Here is a 23,169-nt window from a genome sequence, read left to right on the forward strand (position 1 = left end):
ACTGGGGCAATTGGCTCTCGGTGCACAGGGCCTGACATCCATCCAGACAGCGGGCAGAACACCGCCTCCTCTTCCTCCTCTTCCGCCCCACACCCTCCCACCCTCTGGCCCTGCCCCAGAGCCACCCAACACCAGCTGACAGTTGGCCATGCCAGCCAGCCCCTGCAGGCCCTTCCCGAGGGTCAGGTGACCTCTCCTCCCCAGGCCTCTGCAGCCCAGCCCTCTGGGCAGACCTCTCCACCAGTGCTATAGTGGACGGTGACTTCTCCACGCTGGGACCCTGGGAAGGGCTTTTGCCCAACACCACAGACGGCGGGCACTGAAAGAGAAGATTACTTTCCACCGGACCCCCTCTTCCACACATTCCCACAGTCCTGCCACTAGTGAGGCTCTGGTGAGTTCTGCCTGGGGGGATAGGGATGGGCAGGGAGGGCCCTGATGGCGCCTGAGCGAGGGGAGAGAGGGTCTCACGGCCACAGGACCTGTTCAAACCATGGGGACCGAGGGGATGGGCCTCATCTCTGTCCAGGACCCCATGACTAGGGCTCCGCTCTGTGGAGGTGCCGGTGTGTCTGTGTGTGTCTGTGCTTTGGGGCGGGGTGGGGGGATGCTGACACAGTTCAGCAACACAGAAATTCTGTCATATGCTCTTCCCCCATCTCTCCGCTTCCTAGGATGTTCTGGAGTCTGGAACTTTGACTCCTGAATGAAGGTGGGAGGGCCAAGGCGAGCCGGGACTATAGGGGAAGCTGTGGGGTCAGGTGCAGAGGTTGCAGCCATCCTTTCCACGCCACTCTGGGTTTAACCCTTCACAGAGGCAGCTGTCCCAGGAGAACTGGGCAGCATGAGCACTGGGAACGGCATGTCTTGTCCCAGCAGCCCTACCCTTCCGCCTGAGAGGGGCCACAGGGCTAGATGATGTCAGCACCTGCAGGCAGCGGCTGGGGCCTGGGTGCGGGCGCCCCCAGTGGAGGGAGAGTGTGGACGAAGGCCATCAGAGATGTGTCACCACTAGGGGCCCCCAGTGCCCTGGGCAGTGGCAGAGTCTTTAGGGTCACCCTCCCCATGGGCTCTTCTACCCCCCCTCCAGTAAAACAGACTTGAACTTGAGCCTGCCAGAGAGTCCTCAGACTCTCTGGGGGCCTTGAAAACATCCATGGTGTGGCCCTCCCCAGGGATTCAGATCTCACAGGGCAAGACCTGGGCTTCTACAGTTTTTAAAAGCTACTGGTTTATTTTTTAGCCTTTTTACTATGAAAGACTTTAAGCCTACAGGAAAAAAGAGGGAATGACACAGTGAAATTTGCATAATTTCAGTCTGGATTTTCACAGTTGTTTGAGTTTTGCCATATTTGCTTCACTGTGTTCTCTAAAGCTAAAGTATTTTGAAGTAATCTATGGACATCACCGCATTCCCCTCAAAGACCTCGGTACAGGTCCTTACATAACCCCAGTGCCTTACCGCACTGACAAGATGATTGGCTCTCCGAAGACGGCCACATCCAGACCACACTCCAATTTCCCCAATTGCCCCCTAAATAGTTTTTAATGCTTTGGACCAGGATCCAATCAGGGGGCGTCAGGTCGGTGTGTCTTCTGAGCCTCTTTCAATCTGGTAGCATCTCTGCCAACCTCCACTCTCCGCTCCCCCATTCTCCCCCCACCACAATGACTTGCTGAATTGAAAGGCCAGCTGTCCCACGGGAGGGTAAGAAGAGGGCTGGGTCAGCAGCTCTCACTACAGAGAGGCAAACTGAGTCCCGGAGAGGAAGGGACGGGGAGTCTAGGCAGAACCGCGTCTCCTGCCCCCACTGTGCAGTTTTCCTGCACCCTCGCCCCGTAGTGCTCCCACAAAGCTGGCTCCTTTTCAGGGATCTGAGAAACTCCTCTTCTGCAAAGGGGCTGTGGTCCCTGGGGCCGTCCCAGTGCTCCGTCCCAGGGCATCCTGGGAGCGGCAGGCCGGGCTGAGCCCACCCATGGCCGGCAGCCTGCCCCTGCTTTCTCTTGCTCTGAGCAGGGTCCCTAAGGAAATCCTTCCCATGTGGCTGCTGTCTTGTTCATCAGCGGCCGCCAAGGGAACAGCAATCAAGTTTGTGAGCGTCAAGCATCGGCTTGTTCAGGGACCTGGGGGAGGGGGAGGCTGGCCCATATGGCCAACGAAGGGAGTGTGGGGTCCACCCACCCCCAGGGGAGGAGCTGGTGGGTTGTAGGTGCTGAAGACCACTTCTGCTCTGCTCAGATGGACCCTCCATCACCCTCGCCCCACCTCCTCCGCAAGCCCCTGTCTACGGTTTTGGGGTCCCTCCCCTGTGAATCGAAACAGGCACCCCACTCCTCACAGTGTGCCTCACCCATGTCAGGAAGCTCCCCGGCCCCTGCCAGACAACCTTTAGAAAAAGCAGGCAGGTGACAGGAAGAGACGGGATCGTGGGGGGACGTCCACCTTGATGGTAACTTCTAAGCTCTTTAAAAACAGCCATCTGGGAAAGGCAGGGGCACTTCAGCCACCGTGCAGGCTCTCTGAAGACAGGCCTGGCAAACCCAGGGCAGCTGGGGAAAGCGGGCCCTGATCGCTGGCCCAAGGGCCACCTCTCTGGGAGGTTCTGGCCCGTCTGCTGCTGCCCTCTGCTGGGCAAAGGCTCACCCTTCAGACTTGGCCAGCTCAGCCCTGTGGCCTCTGGTGACCACACACTCCCAGACAGACAGACAGACAGACAGACACACACACACACACACACACACGCTTCTCCACCCCACTATTGTGTTTTGACCTTAAAAAGCTGTTTTTTCTTAGAGTCCTAAAGATGCCATACTAACGACTGGCAAGACCGTCTCTCTGGCTCGTAAGGCAGGTGGCTGGTCATGTGACTTAGAGAAAGGTGTGGGGAAGGATATCAGAGGCTGGGAAATGTGCAGGTCTGGGTGTTTAGCAGTATCCAAGACCCTGGGCACAGCTTCCAGGTGGAGAGGTCCCCAGGAGCCAAGCCTGCCCGGGAGGGGCTGTTGGAGTTGTCCCCAGACACGGCCAGGGGGGGCCCAAGGTCCCAAGGTGCTGTCATGAGGTCTGGCTCTGTCGGAGTTGGGAAGGGAGAAGCCCTCCCCCGGAGCAGCCCTTCCAGGGCGCTCGGCTTTTGAGTCATTTTTACACCATGCGTCTCCCGCCCTGACAGCAAGCTCGGAACATCACTGCTGCGGCTAAGGGCATTTGTCAGGAGCTGAAGGGCTTCTAAACTAATAATCGCTGTATTAAAATCGCATTTGGTCCTCAAGCTGGAGGAACATTGGAAGATTTTAAATGTTAAGAGAAAAGGAGAGGGGGAATAAAACCTTCCCTCAAAGGATAACATCAGCTTGGAAATAAGTCAGGAATATGAAGTATTGCTCTGTGATTCTGGAAATCAAGCCTTCCCCAGGAAACAGATGCTCTCCAAAGCCTCATCTTTCAGCCATGGCTGAGAAGGTGATGTGTGAATTCCCCCAGCGTTCAGTATTGATCCTACCGGGCTGGGACTGCACAGATGGAGGGGCTCACCACCCCACAGCCCTTGAGTCATTCATAGGATGGATTTTAAAACTTGATTCCCCCCCACCCCAGAAAATAACCTTGTGCCTTCCAGGCCCTGATGGCCCCAGATGATACACAACCCTCTGCCCTATGAGAAACTCCAAAATTCTCCTGCCCATTACGACCTCGGCAGTTTTAAATGGTTTTCTGGTCCTCTCGTCTCTAATAGATTAAAAAATGCTCCCTTCGGCATCACAGATACACTGAATGGTACTTGTACCAAACCTCTGGCTCTGAGCTACCTGCAAAACGTACCTTAGAGCTTCAGAGGCGAGAGAGCAGGCCATAAACCATGCTGCTTCTGAGTCTGCAGCCCAACACATTTTATTTTGCAGTCTTCTTTTGCTGCAAGCCGTTTCTCAATTATCTCCTCCCCAGAACGCACCCCTCCCCCTCGGATGTACTGGGATGCGGTCCCGAAGGCTTCCACACCTTGGCAATCTCAGGCAACCCCCCTCCTTCCTAGACTGACGAGGGGGCCAGACAGGCACCTCCAGTCCACGTGGCCCGACCTCCTCTGCACCCACTCCGTGCCCAGACCCCCAGCAGCATTCACCTCGGCCTCCCCACTCAACCCTCCCTCTAGTCCCATCTCCCTGCCTGTCCTTGCCTTTCCCTGTTGCTCCCTGCACACACACGCCCCCAAACAGGCCTTCCTCAAGTTCCCCCAGGCTGAGCCTCCATCTCTCCCGTATCAGACCCCTTCCTGGACCCCTCACTCCACCCCTGTCTTGGCCGACAGCAGTATCTCTTCTAACCTTTGCAACTAGGACTCATTTTTCAACATAATTTGTTCCCTATGAGTCCCCCTGCAATACTCATTAGACTTTTAGTATCTGTTGATTGAGAAAACAGATGATGATAAAAAAAAAACTACTAGGAACTCAATAACGCCTTTAAATGAATTTGTATTTTGGTAAACACCGAAGCATTGAGATACATTTGAGAAATGATCGAGCTCCGTGGGTATTGCTTTTCTAGTCTGCAGTTAATGCTGGTGGTGGTGACGTGGCTTTCGGTCAGGGCTCAAGAGGCCCACGGATGGGAGCCCTCCACCCATGGCACGTGAAGCCACACGACCCCCCGAGGGTGGCGCTCCCGCCGCCCAGTCAAGGACAAGTCTCCCGTTCCTGATGGGCACAGCTGAGACACACAGCGTAGAGAGGGCCTCAGACAGGACCCTGGCCCCCACTTAGGGCTCAGGACTCCCAGAGGGAGCCAGAGCGGCTGCCCCTCCCTTACAAGGGAGACCGCATGTTGGGGGCAGAGCAGCCATCGGCTTTAGAATGAGACAGACGCACTGTGGCTGAATCCCAGCACCAGTGCTCACTGGCTCTGGACCCCAGGAAAGCTCTTCTACTTGTCTCCATCTGAAAATTATTCTCCTGAGAAACAGAGATGGGCCTTGTAAGGCCAGTGGTCCATAGTAGATGCTTCATAGGAGTAACTAGGATCGTAGAGGATATATTTGTGCAATGAAACATTGGAGTGCCTGAGGTTGCTCCATACAGGGTATCTGGCTGTGAGTTGGTGAATTAGTCAGGATGGACTAGGTTGAGCTGCATAACAAAATACCCCCAAACCTCAGTGCCTAATATAGCCCAGATTTTTTTCTCTGTCATGCATAGTCACTCAGGAAGTGACTGTGCTTCCAAAATTACCTTGGCCAGGGAAGGAGAATTTAGGACACTGCTTTCTCTAAAAGCTCCCACCAGAAGTGGCATATGTCACTCCCCTCCATGCGATGTCGGCCAAAGCAAATCACACTTTGGCCAACGTACCTTCAAAAGGAAGTGAAATCATACCACGTTCCCGTAGGAAAAAACAGAATATTTGTGAACGGTCTTGACAATAACCACAGTCAACTAACTAGTTTCCAGATACAAGGAGCTGACAGCCTCTGATAAGATAGAGATCATGACTCATTTAGTCCAAGCTGAACCCTTACAAGTTTGATTTGTGGTTTCACCTGCCACCTTCCCTAAAATGGGAGGGGCGAGTTCTAAAAGAGGTGTATCTTCCGCAATTTTTAATGAACTCTGGTTTAGCCTGTGGGGAGAGGTTGTAGATACAGAAAGGATCTCAGGAAGAGGAACTAAAATGTGCCGACTGGTGGTGACGAGCCGCTGTGCCTTCATTCACCTCAGCTTGATGGGTGACATCTGTCACTGTGCCTGACGTCACTGGTACTGTCACCCGTCCCCACTCTGGGAGCCAAATACCACTGCAGGCCCTGCTGTCCGTGACCCTCCTTTCAAACCAGGGAGTGTCTTGCAACCCAGCGCAGGCTGGCTGTCACTCAGGCCCCGCAGGGCTGCACTGACACAGACGGTCCAGGGCCTTATTTAACGACCAGCTTGATGGCCAGGCCCCATCAGAGAAATTAGCCCTTGAGTCTCCTGGGGTGAGGCCCAGAGTCATTTCATTCGGGACTTGGCAGGAAGGATGGGATGAACGGAGGACTTCTCTAGCTCAATCCCACAGCAACAGACAGGAAACCTCAGCTTCCTTGGAAATCCAAGGTCAGCATCAGTGCCAAGGGGAAGCCGCAGAGTGCTTCTCCGAGCAGCAGCAAAACCCACCTGCCTGCCTCAGGCAGGTACCCCGAGGGCTGAAGCCACTGCCCATCCGTCCTCCTTCCGCCCCTTCCCACAACCTGCCTCAGAACCTCAGACCACACAGCTCAGGAGCTAGAGGACCTTCAGATATCCCCTAAGCTAGACCCTAAGATGACCCTTGAGTGGAAGGGCCTCACTTTCCCCAGATTCAAGTCCAGCTTTTTTTTTTTTTTTCAGTATGCGGGCCTCTCACTGTTGTGGCCTCTCCCGTTGCGGAGCACAGGCTCCGGACGCGCAGGCTCAGCGGCCACGGCTCACGGGCCCAGCCGCTCCGCGGCATGTGGGATCTTCCCGGACCGGGGCACGAACCCGCGTCCCCTGCATCGGCAGGCGGACTCTCAACCACTGCACCACCAGGGAAGCCCCCAGCTTTTTTAAAAGTACAAACTGGTTACCCAGCAGACACCCCACCATTGCCAACCCACACCAAGTGTGGGGCAGGAGAGTTTACGTTGCTGTGTGTGAGCCGTCTCAGAGGCCTGGGGCCTTCTGGCTGATCCTGGCTCCCTGAGAAGGTTTGGCCAGGGCTCCTGAGAACACCAGACCCTGGGGGTGGCAGGGATGGGAGGCAGAGGCGCTAGAATGACACCCCCCCAGACAGAAAGCCCCAAGCCGGTCAATACCAAGGCCCAGCTCCGGGGGGCCTCACCTGACCCCTCACGATGGTTTCTGCAGCAGTGTGGATCCCAGCCACCACTAGGACGTGCACTCACTGTCATCAGGTAGCAGGAGGGCAGGCCAGGGGGCATCAGGGTAGGAGAACTCAGGCCTGGGGACAAGAAAACCTGAGTCCCTGTCCCAGCACAGCCAGTGACTCGCGGGTGACTTTGGCCAAGCCCCAGCCTCCTTGGGGTTCAGTTTCCTGACTCTCAAAGTAGAGAAACAGCAGACCCCAACCCCTCTGCATCACGGCAGGGAAGCGTGCTCTGAGCTAGTGTGCCTGGGTTCAAATTCCTGTTCTCCCGCTAATAGCTGGGCACACACACGCAAGTTACTTAACTTCTTTGTGCCTCATTTTCCTCATCTGTAAAATGAGGCCGATAACTAATTACCTCATAGGGCGGTTGTGAGGCTTCCATGGGTTCATCTATGTAAAACTCCTGGAACACTGCCTGGCTGTGTGTTTGTTACCATTTATTGTTATTTTCTCCCCATGCCACCACTGGTAGGTGACATCCGTGTCCTTAGAGCTCCTCGGGGGGACAGGGGGTGTGGGGAAAGAAGGGTGGTGGGCCGCCCAGCACAGCAGCACGAGGGCCGGACTGGGACTCCACCTGGACGCCGCCAGAGCTGGGCTTGCAAAGGTGAGGCCAGGCCTGGTTAGCGCCAGGCGCTGGGGAGACAGCGTGGTGCATGGGGCCTCGGCTCCTTCCAGGAGTGGCTATAAATGAACTTTACAACATGGCTGTCCCTCTGCTTACCAGAAGCGCCTCTTCCCCCCTTCCCCGGGGACAGGTGAGCTGGCAAAGGCCGACACACAAGTGAGCCCAGCCAGAGCAGAGGTGTCGGGTTGCCTTGGTTTTTCTCTTCCTTCCTCCTTCCTGCTTCGGCCAAGTTTACAAGGAGGATTGGGTTTGCCAAGGAACTGTGATGTCTTGTCTGATAACCAGACTGAAGGTATCAACTCATCCTAGGGCTGATTCCCGATTTTCCTCGCATCTAGATGCCTCCCAACTTCTTTCCTCAGCTCCTGGGGGCAGATCCCAAGCAGGGCTCACCTCTGGGTGGACTCAGAGCAGGGCTGGGGGGAGCCCCTCGCCATCAGACCCCAGTCCTCCTCGCCCCAAGGCCTCGTCCCAGCACCCACAGCCTCCCCAGTCATGCTTCAGCCACGCACCCGGCAAAGCACATGCACACACCAGGCAGAAGCCACCCCCTTTCCCTTCCTAAAGGGGAGCTCTATGGCCTGCCAAATAGTAGTCAATTCGGGAGCGGCGCCGTGGAGGGGAGTGTCGGGCCGGGCTGAGGCTTTCAACTCCGCCTGGTGCTGGAGATCCAGGTGGCTGGTGGGAGCTTCTCTGAGCTGGAGTCCTGAAGCAATTGACAGGTACTGCTGTGTGTGGAGCCAGCCAGCCATGCCCATGGTCTGGAATGAAGGTCAACAGAGGGTTAATCACGCCCAGCACTGCCTAGCCTAGTTGCATCCTTGGCCGGCCGGGAGTCCAGCAGAGGAGAGGGTATTAATAACTCCGTGGTGACAGGCACCACTGCGGGAATGTCCTCTCGAACAAGCTGAATACGACCATAAGAGCCTCCCCTTGCAGTGTCTCCTTGGCACTCTCCTGAGACAAAGTCAGGATGTCTTTAGGGTCCATGTTTCCAGCCCAGAGTTTCAGCATTTGCCTGAGGTCCGGCAGGCCCGCTCTTAGGGAGGGTGAAGGATGCACACGTAGTGGGGGACCAGACGAGGAGCCCCCGCTTAACTTCTGCCTGTGCTCCTGGCCTGAGGTGGGCCCCAGCAAGCCATTGAAGGCCTTGCTTTCCTCATTTGCAAGCAGGCAGTGATAAAGCTGGCCCTCCCAGGGCCGATAGGAAAATATGAGCACCATGGCAATAATGCTAGAAATAATCATGGTAAATCACATTTATTGAGCACTTAGCTCCGGGCACTGGGCTAACCTTTTCATGGGCTTATATCTTATTTCCCTTTTTTTTTTTTTTTTTGCGGTACGCAGGCCTCTCACTGTTGTGGCCTCTCCTGCTGCGGAGCACAGGCTCCGGATGCGCAGGCTCAGCGGCCATGGCTCACGGCTCCAGCCGCTCCGCGGCATGTGGGATCTTCCTGGCCTGGGGCACGAACCCGTGTCCCCTGCATCGGCAGGCGGACTCTCAACCACTGCGCCACCAGGGAAGCCATGGGCTTATATCTTAGTTCTGAACCCTAAGTCCACGAGATGGGTATCATAATTGTCCTGTTCTACGGATGGGGAAACTGAGGCCCAGAGAGGTTTAGTAACTTCCCCAGGTCACACAGCAATAATGTTGTGGAGTCATGATGGTGCACAGCAGATGTATATGCAATATCAAAATGAAGCATTCCTATACCCCTCCAGCCCCTGCAGGATGCTAAGTCCCCAGCAGCAGGGACTCTGCTCTCTTCTCGTTGGGTTGGGATCAAAGTTCCCAAAGAAAGGCAGGCAACGGGACGTGAGAAGTTCAGACACACTCACTGCACTCTGAAAGCTTACAGTTTTAGGTATTGTTTTTTGAACGTTTTAATATTAAAATTCAAAAGGCATAAAATGGTATTTAGTGAAAAGTCTCCATCTCAGCCCTGCTCCCCAGAGGCGGTAACTGTTACCAGTTGCTTGTAACAGATTATTCCAGAAGAAATCGATGCCTATTTACAGTCTTGTTTAACTACCTGGGGGTCGTGGCTGGCGACTTCAAGTGCTGCCCCCACCAGCACACCACCTCCCTCACATCTTTTCCCCTCCTCTTCTGCTTTCCAGGGAACCCCACCAAGAGCCCTCAGCCAGGAAGACACCTGTGCTATGACAGCGACAAAGGCCAAGAAGGAGAAAGTTGAGGACTGCTGACAGCCCCGCCTTCTGTCCGGGAGCTGCTACCTCGACCTCAGGCCCTCCCTCCTCTTGTGGATTTGCGAGTTGTCCCCTTCCCACGCTGAAGCATGGTGGTGCAGGACAGCATGGACACCCCTGGCGTGCCACTGGAGCCCTTCCTGCACCAGGTCGGAGGTCACCTGAGCGTACTGAAGTATGATGAGTACACGGTGTGTAAGCCCCTCATCTCCCAGGAGCAGAGGTTCTACGAGTCCCTGCCACTGGCCATGAAGCGCTTCACTCCGCAGTACAAAGGTGAGTGTCTGGGAAGTCCCCTGTGCTCAGTATCCCCGCATGGGGCCAGCACGGGGCGGGCGCACACACCTGCCACCTCCTCCAGCACAGTGTGTTGAAGTGTTGCCATGGAGACCTGCCCCTCTCCACAGCCCAGCTGGCCTTCACAGCCCCAGTTTCTCTAAACTCTTTGAGCCTCCAGGCCTGGAGTGTTATGCCATTTGGCGTCCTACAAATTAGCTCAAGCCATCAGGCTTTGAGGAATTGAGAATGGGATAAAGTGATTGCCCAACCCCACCCCGCCCCGATGGGGCATCCCGGTCTGTGCTTTGGGAGTGCCATGGCTGGGTCCTGTGACTGTGGCTGGTAAACACAGGACAGGTGGAGACCTCCTTCACTTCCCTCAGGTGACCCAGGTGCATGGCAGGAGCCTCGGGTCTGAGACAGGTTATGGAGGGGCTGGTTCACAGTGTGTTTGGGAAACCAGAATTCCCACCCTCATCCAAGGGCAAAGCCGGGGCATTTCCGCAGTGTAGCTGGGGAAACGGTGCACGGAGCAGTGTGTGTTCCGGATCTGAGCACAGAGTAGGTTCCGGGGAGAGAAGGCTGGGGTGGGGGGGAGGGCTGCTGTGTGCTGACCTCCGGACAGGGGCACTCTGTGGGCCGCCAGCATCCGCAGGGCAGGCTGTTTTGTTCACATCCAGCCTTCGGTAAAAGCGGTTCACAGGGCTCAGGGCAGGACTCTGCCAGCCGCGGGCCCACAAAGGGATACATACTCAGAGAAAAGACCTCCTTTAGAGGATTTTAGACCTCTAATACGTCAGTTAAAAACTTACCTGCATTTCAGTGATGTGGATAACTGGGAAGGATAGGGCCTGTCTTCATCGGTGTTTCTCAAAGTGGGATCAGCCAACTTTACCAGAATTGCTGGTGTGTGTGTGTGTGTGTGTGTGTATGTGTGTGTTTAAATGCAGGCTCCCAGTGTGTGTGTGTGTGTGTGTGTGTGTGTGTTTAAATGCAGGCTCCCAGGCCCCATTCAAGACCTCTGAATCAGAATCCCTAGGGTCAGGGCCTAGGAATCTGTATTCAGCCTGCTCCAGATACAGACCCACTGAGAGGGGCCCAAGGCCTTGAACCCTGGGCATTGCTTCAGTCATGGGCTGCCAGCACCTCTGAGAGTCTGAGATAAGACAAATGAGAGACAGGGGCAGATGGCTGGTGTACAGCCTTTGCAGGCCTCCCCGGGGGCCCTCTGGGGCCGCAGGCCGGTGTTGCCCATCAGCTGTGGATCACTGCCCATCTTGTCTGAGCACCCACTGGAGCTAACATCTGGCCCTTCACAACTGAACTCAAGCCAGCAAAGGGGCGGCAGGATCTCGGGTGGGGTGGCCTCCTGCCCGCAGCATTTCACGCTGGTTTGACACAGCTCTGGAGCTGAGACAGGCTGCCAGGGCAGCCCCAGGCAGCGCGGGGAAGTGAAAGAGGCCGGTGGGTTTCCAGGACCACATCCCGGTGCCCTCCCCGTTCCCTGTCTGCACAAGCCATCCTCCATTTGGCGGGGGGCGGGGGGGCGCGGGGGGGTTAGGACCGCACCACTCTGGGGAGTCTTGGGCACTGTCGACTCTCCAGACCCCTCCTCTGCCCTGCTTCCCTCTCAGGTTGGGCCCATCCTGGTACCACCGCCTTGGGGCCCTGCTAACTTGATACATTAATCTGAGGCATCACTTCACGCATCAGTCTTTGCCTGGGGCTTCATTCAGGAGATGATGTTTGCAAACAAGTCGGGAGGGGCCGGGTCAGGGAACCACAGGACGTCTCGCAGGTGAGACCACGCAGCCTGGCTGAGGGTGAGGGTGAGGCAGAGCCCATGGGCTGGCGTGACACCCAAACAGGAGGTTTCGATGATGCAGAAACGCTGACTCCCTCGCCTGCCCAAGCACGGCCGGCATCCAGGCGCCACCCAAGGAAGCGCACGTCTGAGGAGACATGAGAAAGGCCCAGAACTGGGAGCCTCAAGCCCTCAGACGCCAGGGCCAGGGAGCTGAAGTCAGGTTTGGGATGGGAAAGGGTCCCCCGAAGAACCTCAGGCTGTGCGGACATCTTGTTTCACCAGAAAAGAAAAGTAATATCGGCCAAACCTTAGTGTTCACTCAGTGCCAGACACACTGGAAGCAGTTTCCATGACTGACTCGTTTAATCCTGACAACAGTCCTCTGAGGAAGGTGTTTCTATCATCCCCATTTCACAGGTTAGCAAACTGAGGCACAGAGAGGTTACCCAACTTGCCTCAGGCCACACAGCTAGTGAGGCAGAGCCAGAATTCAAGTATGGCTCCCAAGTGTGGGCTCTCAGCCCCCCAGGCCGGCTCCACCAGCGACTATCACTGAAGAGACAACTCCTCAGATGCCAGTGCTCTGGGGTCACCCAGCCCAACGCGGGAGGGGATGTGACTTGCCCAGGGTCACTCAGCTAGTGACCTCAGGTCAGGGGAACCCGAACACCCACAAGGCTGCCACAGGGGTCTCCCTTTTCTTGCTGGTGGGAACAACCCAGAAAGAGAGGCTGTTCCTGACGTGGCCGCCGCATGCCCCAGAGCCCACCCTCTTCCTTCTCACTCCCTGCACGGTGACGGCAGTGGACTGCTGGGCAGGCACGTCGTTCCCAAGGGCAGCTTCCCTGTGCCAGGAGCTCATCTTGGACCTTTTGCTGGGCTCCTTGGGCATGACAGCGTCTTGAGGCTGTGTCCGTCTGCCTCCCAGTCTGCCCATCGGCTTTGGGTGAGTGAGGACATACTCCTAGGTCAAGTTGGTAGTGGATGAGCCAGATTCATATTACAGACGGCGGCAAATAAATGTTCTCATGAGCTTAAAAATAAGTACATGACGGAATATTCATGGAAGCTGCTCGGCCAAATCGAAATTGCTGAGATGCTCTGGGCACGTCAGCCAAGGCAGCGAGCACTCCTGTCTGCCCAGCTGACATGGTCACAGTGGAGGTGCTTGGGGGCACTGGTGAGCAGGCAGACAGGGCCGGGGTCCCCCACTCTCCTGGCCAGGCAGGGGCAGCAGAGTGTTGGGAGCCCGTGGGCCGCCAAGTCCCCATGGACACCCAAGGCAAGCACAGAGGCCAGCCAGCTCCCCCTCTTCTCACACCTGGAGGGTAGGCTCTGGGGCCTGGGGGTGGTTCCCAGGCCAGTCCTCCTCCCTGGAACAAGCACAGTGACCCTCCCGCCAAGAAGTCTAGGCTGGAAATGTAACACCGTATCCTTGGGCTTCTTGGCGCTTCCGGCCCTCGGCACTCTCACGAGGTGGTGGCATCGTAGCCTCTCCGTTCGCTCCTGTGGAACAGAATGACCAGAACAAATGTGACTGGGGACGCAGCAGGAGTGTGCCTCGTCCACACACGGGTAAACATAGCGTGATGACACAGGACTCTCCCGATTAAGTCCCAGGCCCAGTGCGACAGCCTGTTGCGTCTCCCACATTCACGGCTGGCGTGGCCTCCATCCCTTACCAGCTGTGTGACCTCGGGTGAGTTATCAATCTCTCTGAGCCTCAGTGACCACAGTCAAGTGCCTTGCAGGCTTACTGACCAACAAAATGCACATAATGCTGACACACAGTAGGTGTAAAAGACCAGGCAGTGGTTATTACCACCGTACTTGTGTCCCTGACCTGCCATCAGCCCCCTGCTCTCATGAGCAGGACAGCCCTCGTGGGCTCGGTCTAGGGATGCAGGCTACTGTCCAGGTAAACTACAGAATGCTCTGTCATGATTACTTCACGGGACACTGGGGCCTGGGATGAGCTAAGGAAGAGCAGAGTTTTTTAAGGAACTGGAGGGAACCGAAGGTCACGCTCAGGCTGCAGAATTAGGGCACTGGGAACCTGAGATGACAGGCCTGGCCCAGGGAGACCACTGAGCTAGGCACAGACGGGCCTGGAGCGTGCCTCACTGAATTATAGAGCAGCCCTGAAAATGAGTGTCTGCTCTGAGCAGCCCAGGAGGGCCGGGCAGGGCCGCACGAGGGGAAATCAGCTGCCTTGGCTGCTGGTTCAGCAGAAATGATCACTTAAACGCTGAGAAGGTGACCAAGTGGCCGGGGGAGGAAAGCAACACCTGGGAGGATGTGACCACAGACAACCCTCCCATCTGTCAGGGTCCCAGCGGAAAATGAGCAGTACATGCCAAGGGAGTTAAATAAAGAGAATTTGTCAAGGAACTATTCACAGAATTGCACACAGGATTAAGGGAACAACTGGGGAGACTTCCCTGGCAGTCCAGGAATTAGGACTCCATGCTTCCACTGCAGGGGGCATGGGTTCGGTCTCTGGTTGGGGAACTAAGATCCCACATGCCATGCAGGGCTGCCAAAAAGAAAAGGGGGAAACAACTGGGGATGGTGAGGCAACCAGGGAGCGGCACGACTGGAAGACTGTAACCAACCCCAGGCCTGAAGGGCCAAGGTGAGGGCGTGGTGGAGTTGAGCAAGAGGGAGGCTGCAGAGAAACACAGCCACGGCAGAGCCACGCCGCAGCAGGGAGGGAACAAGTGGGATAAAGCCCCAACCTTTCTCCTCCCCTCCCCCCATCTCCAGCCAGTGTCCCTCATTGGCCCAACTGTCAGGCAAAAGAGCCATTGGTGCAGGCTTCCCTGGTGGCGCAGTGGGTGAGAGTCCGCCTGCCAATGCAGGGGACACGGGTTCGTGCCCTGGTCCGGGAAGATCCCACATGCCGCGGAGCGGCTGGTCCTGTGAGCCATGGCCGCTGAGCCTGCGCGTCCGGAGCCTGTGCTCCGCAGCGGGAGAGGCCACAACAGTGAGAGGCCCGCGTACCGAAAAAAAAAAAAGAGCCATTGCTGCATGCCAGAGTCAGCCCCCAGGCACAAGATGGATGGAGAATGGGTTGATAGAAGAAGGAGCAAAGAGAGGGTCCTCATGGCATCAGCTGCAGGAAGAACAGGGAGCAAAGGACTCTGTAGAGAGCAGGTTCTCTCAAAAACATTCGTGTCACCGTCTCCCGGGCCACGACCATGAGTATCTTCCACCTTCACCAGAACTCTGGCGAGGCTGGGCACCCAGAGAGGGAGGGCTGGACCCTGCCACCAGAGCGAGAAGTCCAAAGAACACCAGAGAGCCATTAACGTACAGGCCAGAGCCAATGACCTGACCTGGTCAATGTCCTAAAGGAGAAGCTCGGCTAGCGCATGGGTTCACTGGGTGTCCTCACATCCTTCGCTATCACAGCCAGCGACTGGAGTAGGATGTCATGCCTGGATTACAAACACCGGTGGTTAGGTGTTGTAACCATTGGAGAAATGGTTGTTGTAATCCATTGGAGAAATCTCACACGCCTTCTGTTTTCTATCAAAGAACCACATTCTGTCCATAATCTTCACGTGCTGTGCGTCTAACCGAAGGCAATGGCGAACGTCAGTGTGAAAGCCAGGGATGGGGGGAGGATGAAAGAAGGGGCAACCCGAGCACCAGGAGGCTGTTAGAGGAAGGCTTCCTGGAGGAAGCTGCTCAGATACAGGTTAACAGAGGGGAGAGCCAGGGTGTCGAAGGAGGCAGAGGACAAGGGGCAGGAATGAGAGGAGCCCCCGGCTTCCCTCACTGCCACTCAGAGGCGGGGGCCCTCTTTGCAGAGGACCAGCTCGGATGCCCCCAGGTTGGGCCCCGGTGGGGTGCTGCGGGGTGCCTGGGTGGTGTGCTCGCGCACAGAGGAGTGGAGATGTGAGGACAAAATGTACGCAGCTGCTTTGTTTCAAGCATGGAGGGGCAGGGAGAGGTGACGAAGCAGAAGCTGTACCAGCATCCACACGAGGCCATTTCCGCAGGCTCCGCAGCTCTGGGCTCATTCTGGAACAGGATCGGGTTGAGGCCAGTCCCCGTAGCTCTTCCTTGAGAGACGAGCTGGGGAAGGGGGGCAGCTGACCACTGCCATTAAACTATAGCTCAGAAGGACATCACACTGCATCCACTCCGTAAATGTCATCTGGTTTCTCCATCCCTCCCCTTCTGCAGGCACCATCACCGTGCACCTCCGGAAAGACAGCCGAGGCCATCTCAGCCTGGTTGCCAACCCACTGAAGGAGATCCGGGGGCCCTTCCAGGTCTCCACGGAGTCGGCGGCCGTGGCCATATGGCAGACCCTCCAGCAGACCACCAGCAGCGGCGGTGCCCTCCCCCTCCCCCAGTGGCAGCACACCCAGCTGGCACACTCACTCAAGGAGAGGTGAGGGCCACTTGGCAGGATGACAGAACCCGGGCAGCACGTCCCTAGCAGGCAGCAGCACTGCTCCCACCTGTGCCCAGGCCGATGGCTCCCCCTTAGGGCCAGAGCCGAGCAAAGGAGAAATTCAGATGAAGGCTCTGTCTAGAATAAGCCACATGACCAAAAAAAAAGGAATGCATTTTCTTTGGTGCCCCTTCTAGAGGGAGGATTTCAATGCATTTCATCTCGGAAGTGGATGCACACGCCGAGTCCTATACAGAGCAGACACTCAGTGTATATTTGTTTCATTAAATACCTGTTTCACTGAGACCATGAGGTGTCTCTGGAGGGGGAAAATGTGCAGAGCAGAAACCCCAGAAGTGTTGACATAAAGGAAAAGTGTGGCTAATGCCTCCCTAAAATCATCTTCTGTAGCGGTCAAGACTGGAGAGGAGAGAGGTCAACTGCAGTGCTCCGTGGGGCTCAGGATGCCCAAGGTCCCTGGAGAGTTCTCAGATTAGCTGACCTTTCTCAGATGAAAAGGATCCCTGGGGATTTTTTAAACGCTTATGGGAAACAAAAGGGAGCTAATACAATGAAAGTACCTCCCTTCCCCAAGGATCTAATTAAGCCTCCTGGATTGGCGTCAGGAAGCGGTGCGTATTATCTCCATGTTACAGACGGGGAAGCCGAGATGCAGAGGGCAGGAGAGGGTGGACCAAGGACCTATGATTCTTCCCCCCATGGCATCTGAAGCCACAGTAACAGCCTGACCTCCAGCCTTCTGATTCCAGGCAGGGTCGCCACCTCTATACTGTGTTGCCTCCAAAGGGAGGTAATGACCCAGGTCATTTACAAGTGAATTTAAACCGTCTCAGCCCCCTGGGGAGGTGACATGCTCCAGTGAGTTATTCCGGACTTTAGAGACCCCTGCGAGGCCTGCAGTATGGCCTGATCTGGTGCCCCGGGGCCTGAGCAGGGCCGGCAGGGCACTCCAAGGTCCTGCAGGCATCCTGAGAGTAGCCAGGGAGAGTCCACATCAGGGTTCAGCCAGGAGAGCCCAGCCAGTCACAGGGGCCCTGACTGTCGTGTGCTCCCCTCGCCCGCAGCCCAGCCACAGCACTCCTGATGTCCGAGCTCCACCTCAAGGCCCAAGTCCCCTCCCTGGTGGAGGATGTGAACGGGAACCAGACAGAGAGGAGAAGCTTTAACCCGTGGGGCCTGCACTGCCACCAGGCCCACCTGAGCCGCCTGTGCGCTGAGTACCCTGAGAACAAGAGGCACCGTATCCTTGCCCGTGACCCGCCCGCCCGCCCAGCCACCACTGCGCACGGTGCTGTCAGGGGCGCGGGGCGGTGAAGGGAGTGATAGACAGACTTTTCGGGGCAGGGCCAAGGGAGGTGCGGGTAGGGAGAGACAGCCTGATGTGAGAGAGAGTGGGAGGCACAAGCCCTCCCACCTGGGACCTGGGAGAAAGCAGATCTCTCCAAAAGAAAAGCCAGAGGCTGGGGAAGGAGGACTGCGGGAAAAGCTGAACAGAGTAACCCTGTTTGGGCCACTGGCTGTGTCTCTGCCACCTGGGCAGTGGGGATGGACAGGGCTGGGGTCTCTGTGGCCAGATAGGAAAGATGACTGCCACGCTGGGTGGGGGTAGGGGCGCGGGTTCAAAGGGAGGGTGGGTCCCTGCACCCATCCTCCCTTTTACACCTCCCACAAACTCAGTGAGCAAATTCAGGCTTGAAATGCCCCCCTTTTGTCACCTCTGGGCTCCTTCCCGCACACCGGTGGCTGGTTTCTCTGTATTTACTAAGACACATCTGCAGCCCTCATCCCTAAGAAGCTTTTGCAGGATAACTACTCCGCTGAAATTAATATTCCTGCAACTCATCTCTGAAGCTAATATCAACCCACTTCTCCCCAAAAGGTATTGGCCCATTCAGTGACTCGAGGTTTTAGCCTTATGATTTTCTGCCATAACATGTAAATTGGGCATGGCCTGCCAGGGATTTCACTCCTGAATTTAAATTACAACCTCAGAGCAAAAAGGAGAAGGAAAAAAAGCTCACATCCTCATCAACTCCCCCTGAATAAATGGACTTATGAAAGCAGCCTGCAAAGTTAATACCCTGAATTCTTCACAGCGACTGACAGGCTGGTCTGTAATGAAAGAAATGGGAGTGAAGGGATGGGGCTCAGAGGAGGGAACCTCCAGCCAGCTTCAGAGGCCTGCTAACCGCCTCCTGTGGGGCAGTGGCCTTTATGTCCTCAGAAGCCTTCCTTAAAGTAGCATGACCAGGGTTCCTGCTGCTGGAAAATGTCGTGTCACAGTACAAGCATCCCTGCATCTTAGACCTGAAGATGGGGACCCGGCAGCACGGGGACGATGCGTCGGAGGAGAAGAAGGCCCGCCACATGAGGAAGTGTGCACGGAGCACCTCGGCCTGCCTGGGCGTGCGTATCTGCGGCATGCAGGTAGGTGGGGGACATCTGCGGGGCTGGGCATCCTGGCATGTCCGCTAGGGGCAAGGATGTCTCCCATCCAGATGCTGCTGCCCCCCGCAGGACGCTTCATTTTGTGGGAGCAACAGAGACGGCGGCCAAGCACCTCTTTCACCAAGAAAACGTGTATCCTGGTCTAGGACACACTGGGTTTTTTAAAGAGCGCCTTTCAGGATAGTGATATCAAAACCCCACCATTTTGGGGGAATGTAAATTGGTGCAGCCACTATGGAAAACAGTGTGGAGGTTCCTCAAAAAACTGAAAATAGAATTGCCATATGAAAAAAAAAATTAGAATTGCTATATGATCCAGCAATCCCACTCCTGGGCATATATCTGGACAAAACTGTAATTCAAAAAGATACATGCACCCCCTATGTGCATAGCAGCACTTTTCACAATAGCCAAGACATGGAAAGAACCTAAATGTCCATCGACAGATGAGTGGATAAAGAAGATGTGGTATATATATGTACAGTGGAATACTACTCAGCCATTATAATGCCATTTGCAACAACACGGATGGACCTAGAGATTATCATACTAAGTGAAGTAAGTCAGATAGCGAAAGACAAATACCATATGATATCACTTATATGTGGAATCTAAAAGATGACACAAATGAACTTCTATGAAACAGAAACAGACTCACATAGAGAACACACTGTGGTTGCCAAGTGTGGGGGGAGGGATATATTGGGAGTTTGGGATGAGCAGATGCAAACTATTATACATAGGATGGATAAACAACAAGGTCCTACTGTATAGCACAGGGAACTATATTCAATATCCTGTGATAAACAATAATGGAAAAGAATGTCTGTAACTGAATCCCTTTGCTGTACAGAAGAAATTAACACAACATTGTAAATCAACTGTACGTCAATAAAATTTAAAAAACCACCATTTTTAAACTCATCTCAGGATCTCTGGCAGTTGGAACTTTCCATGTGACCACGTTGGTCCTGCCCATGTTGAGAGCAGACCTTTGATGACAGTGTGCGGGCAGGTCTGGGAGAGAACTGAGAAAAAGCTTCTCTGCGTGCTCCGTTGGTTCCTCGTTCTCTTGAACCATGAAGCTGAACCCTCTCCTTCTCAGATGCCGGCAGGCGATCGGCTCTTTGAATCCTTATTGGCCATTTCCTGTTCTTTCTCTGCTTTTTCTGCTGCTTCTTGCTACCTCTTCTCCTTAACAAAGTGGGAAGGTCGTAACCTGCAAAGCCCAGCAAAGGAATGGTTAATTTTTTATTGCCCCGACTCCACACTTCATTTTTGCTGTTCTGATGTGGCTTATAGCCAAGGCTGCAGGAGGACAGGAGGAAATAAACTTCCTCCAGTGGCTCACTCTTAGAGTCTATCTACTAAAGCAAAACCAGACACGGATTTGATGGTAATCGTTATAGCTTTCCTTAATTGAAACTGCCACCCCTTGAAGCTGGAAGTTGAGTCTATAACTGTGTGGCACAGATGTCCCTAGGAGGCTTGGAATACAGTCCTCAAGAGAGTGGAGCGTGACAATTTGTGGAGTACATGGAATCTCTCTCTGGACCGCAAACCTTCTGAAATTGATCTGATTTATTTACAAAGAGATGCCTGTCTTGTGCTTAGGAAGGCTAATTGTAACAGCTGATCTCCAGCCCTCCAAAGGCAACACCAAGTCGATGGTATCGTTCTGATTTTTTTTTTTTTTCAATTCCTGTTTTCTGTAAACATATCATGTAATCTGAAGGCAGGGAAGACCTGAGAAACTGTCTTGGTCAGGTACAGGCAGCCCTTCCCAGGTGTGCCAGGCAGAGGTGTGCCAACTCACCCTCTGGCCATGCAAGCCACTGACCTCCGTTCAGCCTCTGCCCGCCTCTGTCATCTGAATGAAATGGGAGCGGCTGCCACTGTCTCCCCCCTCGGCATCTCTCCTCCATCTGCTCCCTTCCGGTGGCCAAGACGTGACAGGGGAGGGGAGAAGGGCTGACGCTAAAGAGAGGAGCCACCAACCCCGCAGAGCTGCTGCGAACCTTCCCTGCTCCATCCAGGCTCCCCTCAACCTCACTGGCTGCCTGAAAACTCCATCCACACCTGATCTAGCCTGTCTTTTCATCTCCAAACAATTCACCCCACTCTGCCCCCAGAGCCATTACGGTTTTCTTAGAATCTGCAGAGAAAGGACTTCATAAACTTTGTTGGGGGAAATTTTAATCTGCTTGGCTTTCCAAGGCCATTGGCTGTGATTTCAGATTCCCACTAAAGCTTTCTCGCTTGGGTTTGCTAATATTTAAAGAGGGCCAGAAGCCAGGGTTTAAATCATGGTTTGGAGGTTGACATTGGAAATTCACAAGAAAGGAGATCCAAACCTTTTCCTGGTGGGCGGAGGGTCACCTTCATAGGATGAAGGATCTTTAGACCTTGGATTCCTATTAAAGGCTTGCACAGAAAGCATTTTAAAATGTAAAAGTTACACTGGTGCTTGATGAAAGATCATCTTGCCTGTCATTGCAGCCATTCTTGCCCTGCATCTCTAGAAATCTGTTTATATATTAGGTAGTTTGTGATGCTGCCACTGTAGCAGATGTGATTTTTTTTTTAAGTTTGCAATTCTTCACATTTTCTATCTTCTTTTTAATGTAAGGTTTATCAAACCGATAAGAAGCACTTTCTCTTCAAAGACAAGTACTACGGAAGAAAACTCTCAGTGGAGGGCTTCAGGCAAGCGCTTTATCAGTTCCTACACGATGGGACCCGGCTCCGGATGGAGCTGCTAGAGCCCATCCAGCGCCAGCTCCGGGCCCTCCTCTCAGTCATTAGGAGCCAGAGTTCATACCGGTTCTACTCCAGCTCTCTCCTCATCATCTATGATGGGCAGGAGACTCTGCAGACGCCCCATGGCAGCAATGTCGTCAAAGTTGACATCCGGATGATCGACTTTGCTCACACAACATACAAAGGCTCCTGGAATGAACACACCACCTACGATGGACCAGATCCAGGCTATATCTTTGGCCTGGAAAACCTCATCCAGATCTTGCAGGATATTCAAGAAGGAGAATGAGACTTGTTGGGTCCATCCAGATTTTTCTGGAGGATAGCTCTCCAAAGGGGCCTGTTGGTAGCTAGGGTAGTCTACACACCCCTGAGATGTGTCTGTAATAATTATACCTACATTCAAAAGCCATCTCTATACATGGCAGGCTATACTAACAGCTGCTAAGGAAACCAGCTCTGGAGGCGATTCACGTACCCTGGCATCTTGCACTCATGCCAGTCGTCGTAGGCTGCACAGCAGGATGAAATGGTGCCTTTCTGGAGTAAAGGGTGGGGTGCAGAGGAGTTACAGGCCAGCATTACAGTGAGATTCTGGAGTATTTGCATTTAAAGATGCTTTCTTTTTGTCATGCTGCAGTCTCACAAGCTGTAAGGCAAAAAAAAAAGAAAAAAAAAACCTTACTTGAGGAAGCCTGGAAGAATGAGTTCCCTAGTTATCGTTTTTCTGCTCACATGGGCTGCTGGCTCCCAGCGCAGACAGAGCTAACGAATGTCTCTTACCTTCCTCAGAGGCACTGTTGGTGGGGCAGGGTGAACTGGGACGGATCTGCCTATCTCACCAGCTTTGTCCCCAGGTTCTGAATGGACAAGGACAATCCCAGACACAGTGCTGGCAAACCAAGACCCCAGCTTCCCCATTTTGGCCCGTGGAGAGGCGGGTCCTATGGGAAGTGATGATTTTGTCAGATTCTGACCGTGAAATGCAGCTTCCGGTGGGGGTGAACTGCACATAAGGAAGATGTGAACTTCTACTCTCCAGTTCTATTTATTTATTTAGGGGGTGGGGTGGGGGAGTCAGAAGAGAGGAGCCTGGAGGACCCAGGAAATCAGGCAATGTTTATGAGAGGGGTGGACAAGTGTAAATACGGAACTGAGAGCAAACAGTTCTAATTAATTCCTTCTTCTGCAGCGTGGAAACCTATTATAATGCCCTCGAGTCAAGCCTGAGATACATTACCCAATTAGGGAAATAAATGTGTTAATAAAATTGCTGAGGTCACCAGTGATTATTTGGTGTGCATTATTACCCTTTCTGTTTGTTGATTCTGATCATCATACTGTATGGTAATTCCAATTTATGGGTGATTAAAGTATACACAGCAAGAACACTTCACCGATTTCCTTGTAATCCTTCAGGGAACCTGGGTGAGAAATGGTGGCTAATAAAATATCTGCGTGTATCACAAGGCGGGCACCATACCTGAGAAATAAGTGGTCCTTTCACGTGAACCTTATACAGTGCAAAATGAAACCATTTTTGTATTCTCATAGCTAATTATCATCAACTTTCAAAAATCCGCACCAAAAAAAAAAAAAAAAAAAAAACACACCAATAGAAGGAAAGAGTGCCTGCACAATAAAAACTTTTGTTTAATTTTAGTTTACATTATATGGATTTCCAAGCAAGGTAACTCGCCTACTCATGTTTGGCCGAGGTA

At 54.1% G+C, this 23,169-nt stretch overlaps 1 protein-coding gene across 1 annotated transcript; it reads left to right on the plus strand.

Annotated features, from left to right (window-relative positions):
• The first annotated feature begins 222 nt into the window (after window positions 1–222).
• IP6K3 (inositol hexakisphosphate kinase 3) lies at window positions 223–22,825 on the plus strand. The gene is made up of 6 exons (XM_082663003.1): window positions 223–394; window positions 9,636–10,001; window positions 16,006–16,216; window positions 17,305–17,480; window positions 18,492–18,667; window positions 21,318–22,825. Exons 2-6 carry the CDS (start codon window positions 9,815–9,817, stop codon window positions 21,735–21,737), a joined length of 1,170 nt encoding a protein of 389 aa, XP_082519129.1. The 5' UTR covers window positions 223–394; window positions 9,636–9,814; the 3' UTR covers window positions 21,738–22,825.
• The last annotated feature ends 344 nt before the right edge of the window (window positions 22,826–23,169 follow it).

This window comes from Grampus griseus, assembly GCF_964374135.1.
Source record: "Grampus griseus genome assembly, chromosome: 10".
Classification (NCBI taxonomy): domain Eukaryota; kingdom Metazoa; phylum Chordata; class Mammalia; order Artiodactyla; family Delphinidae; genus Grampus; species Grampus griseus.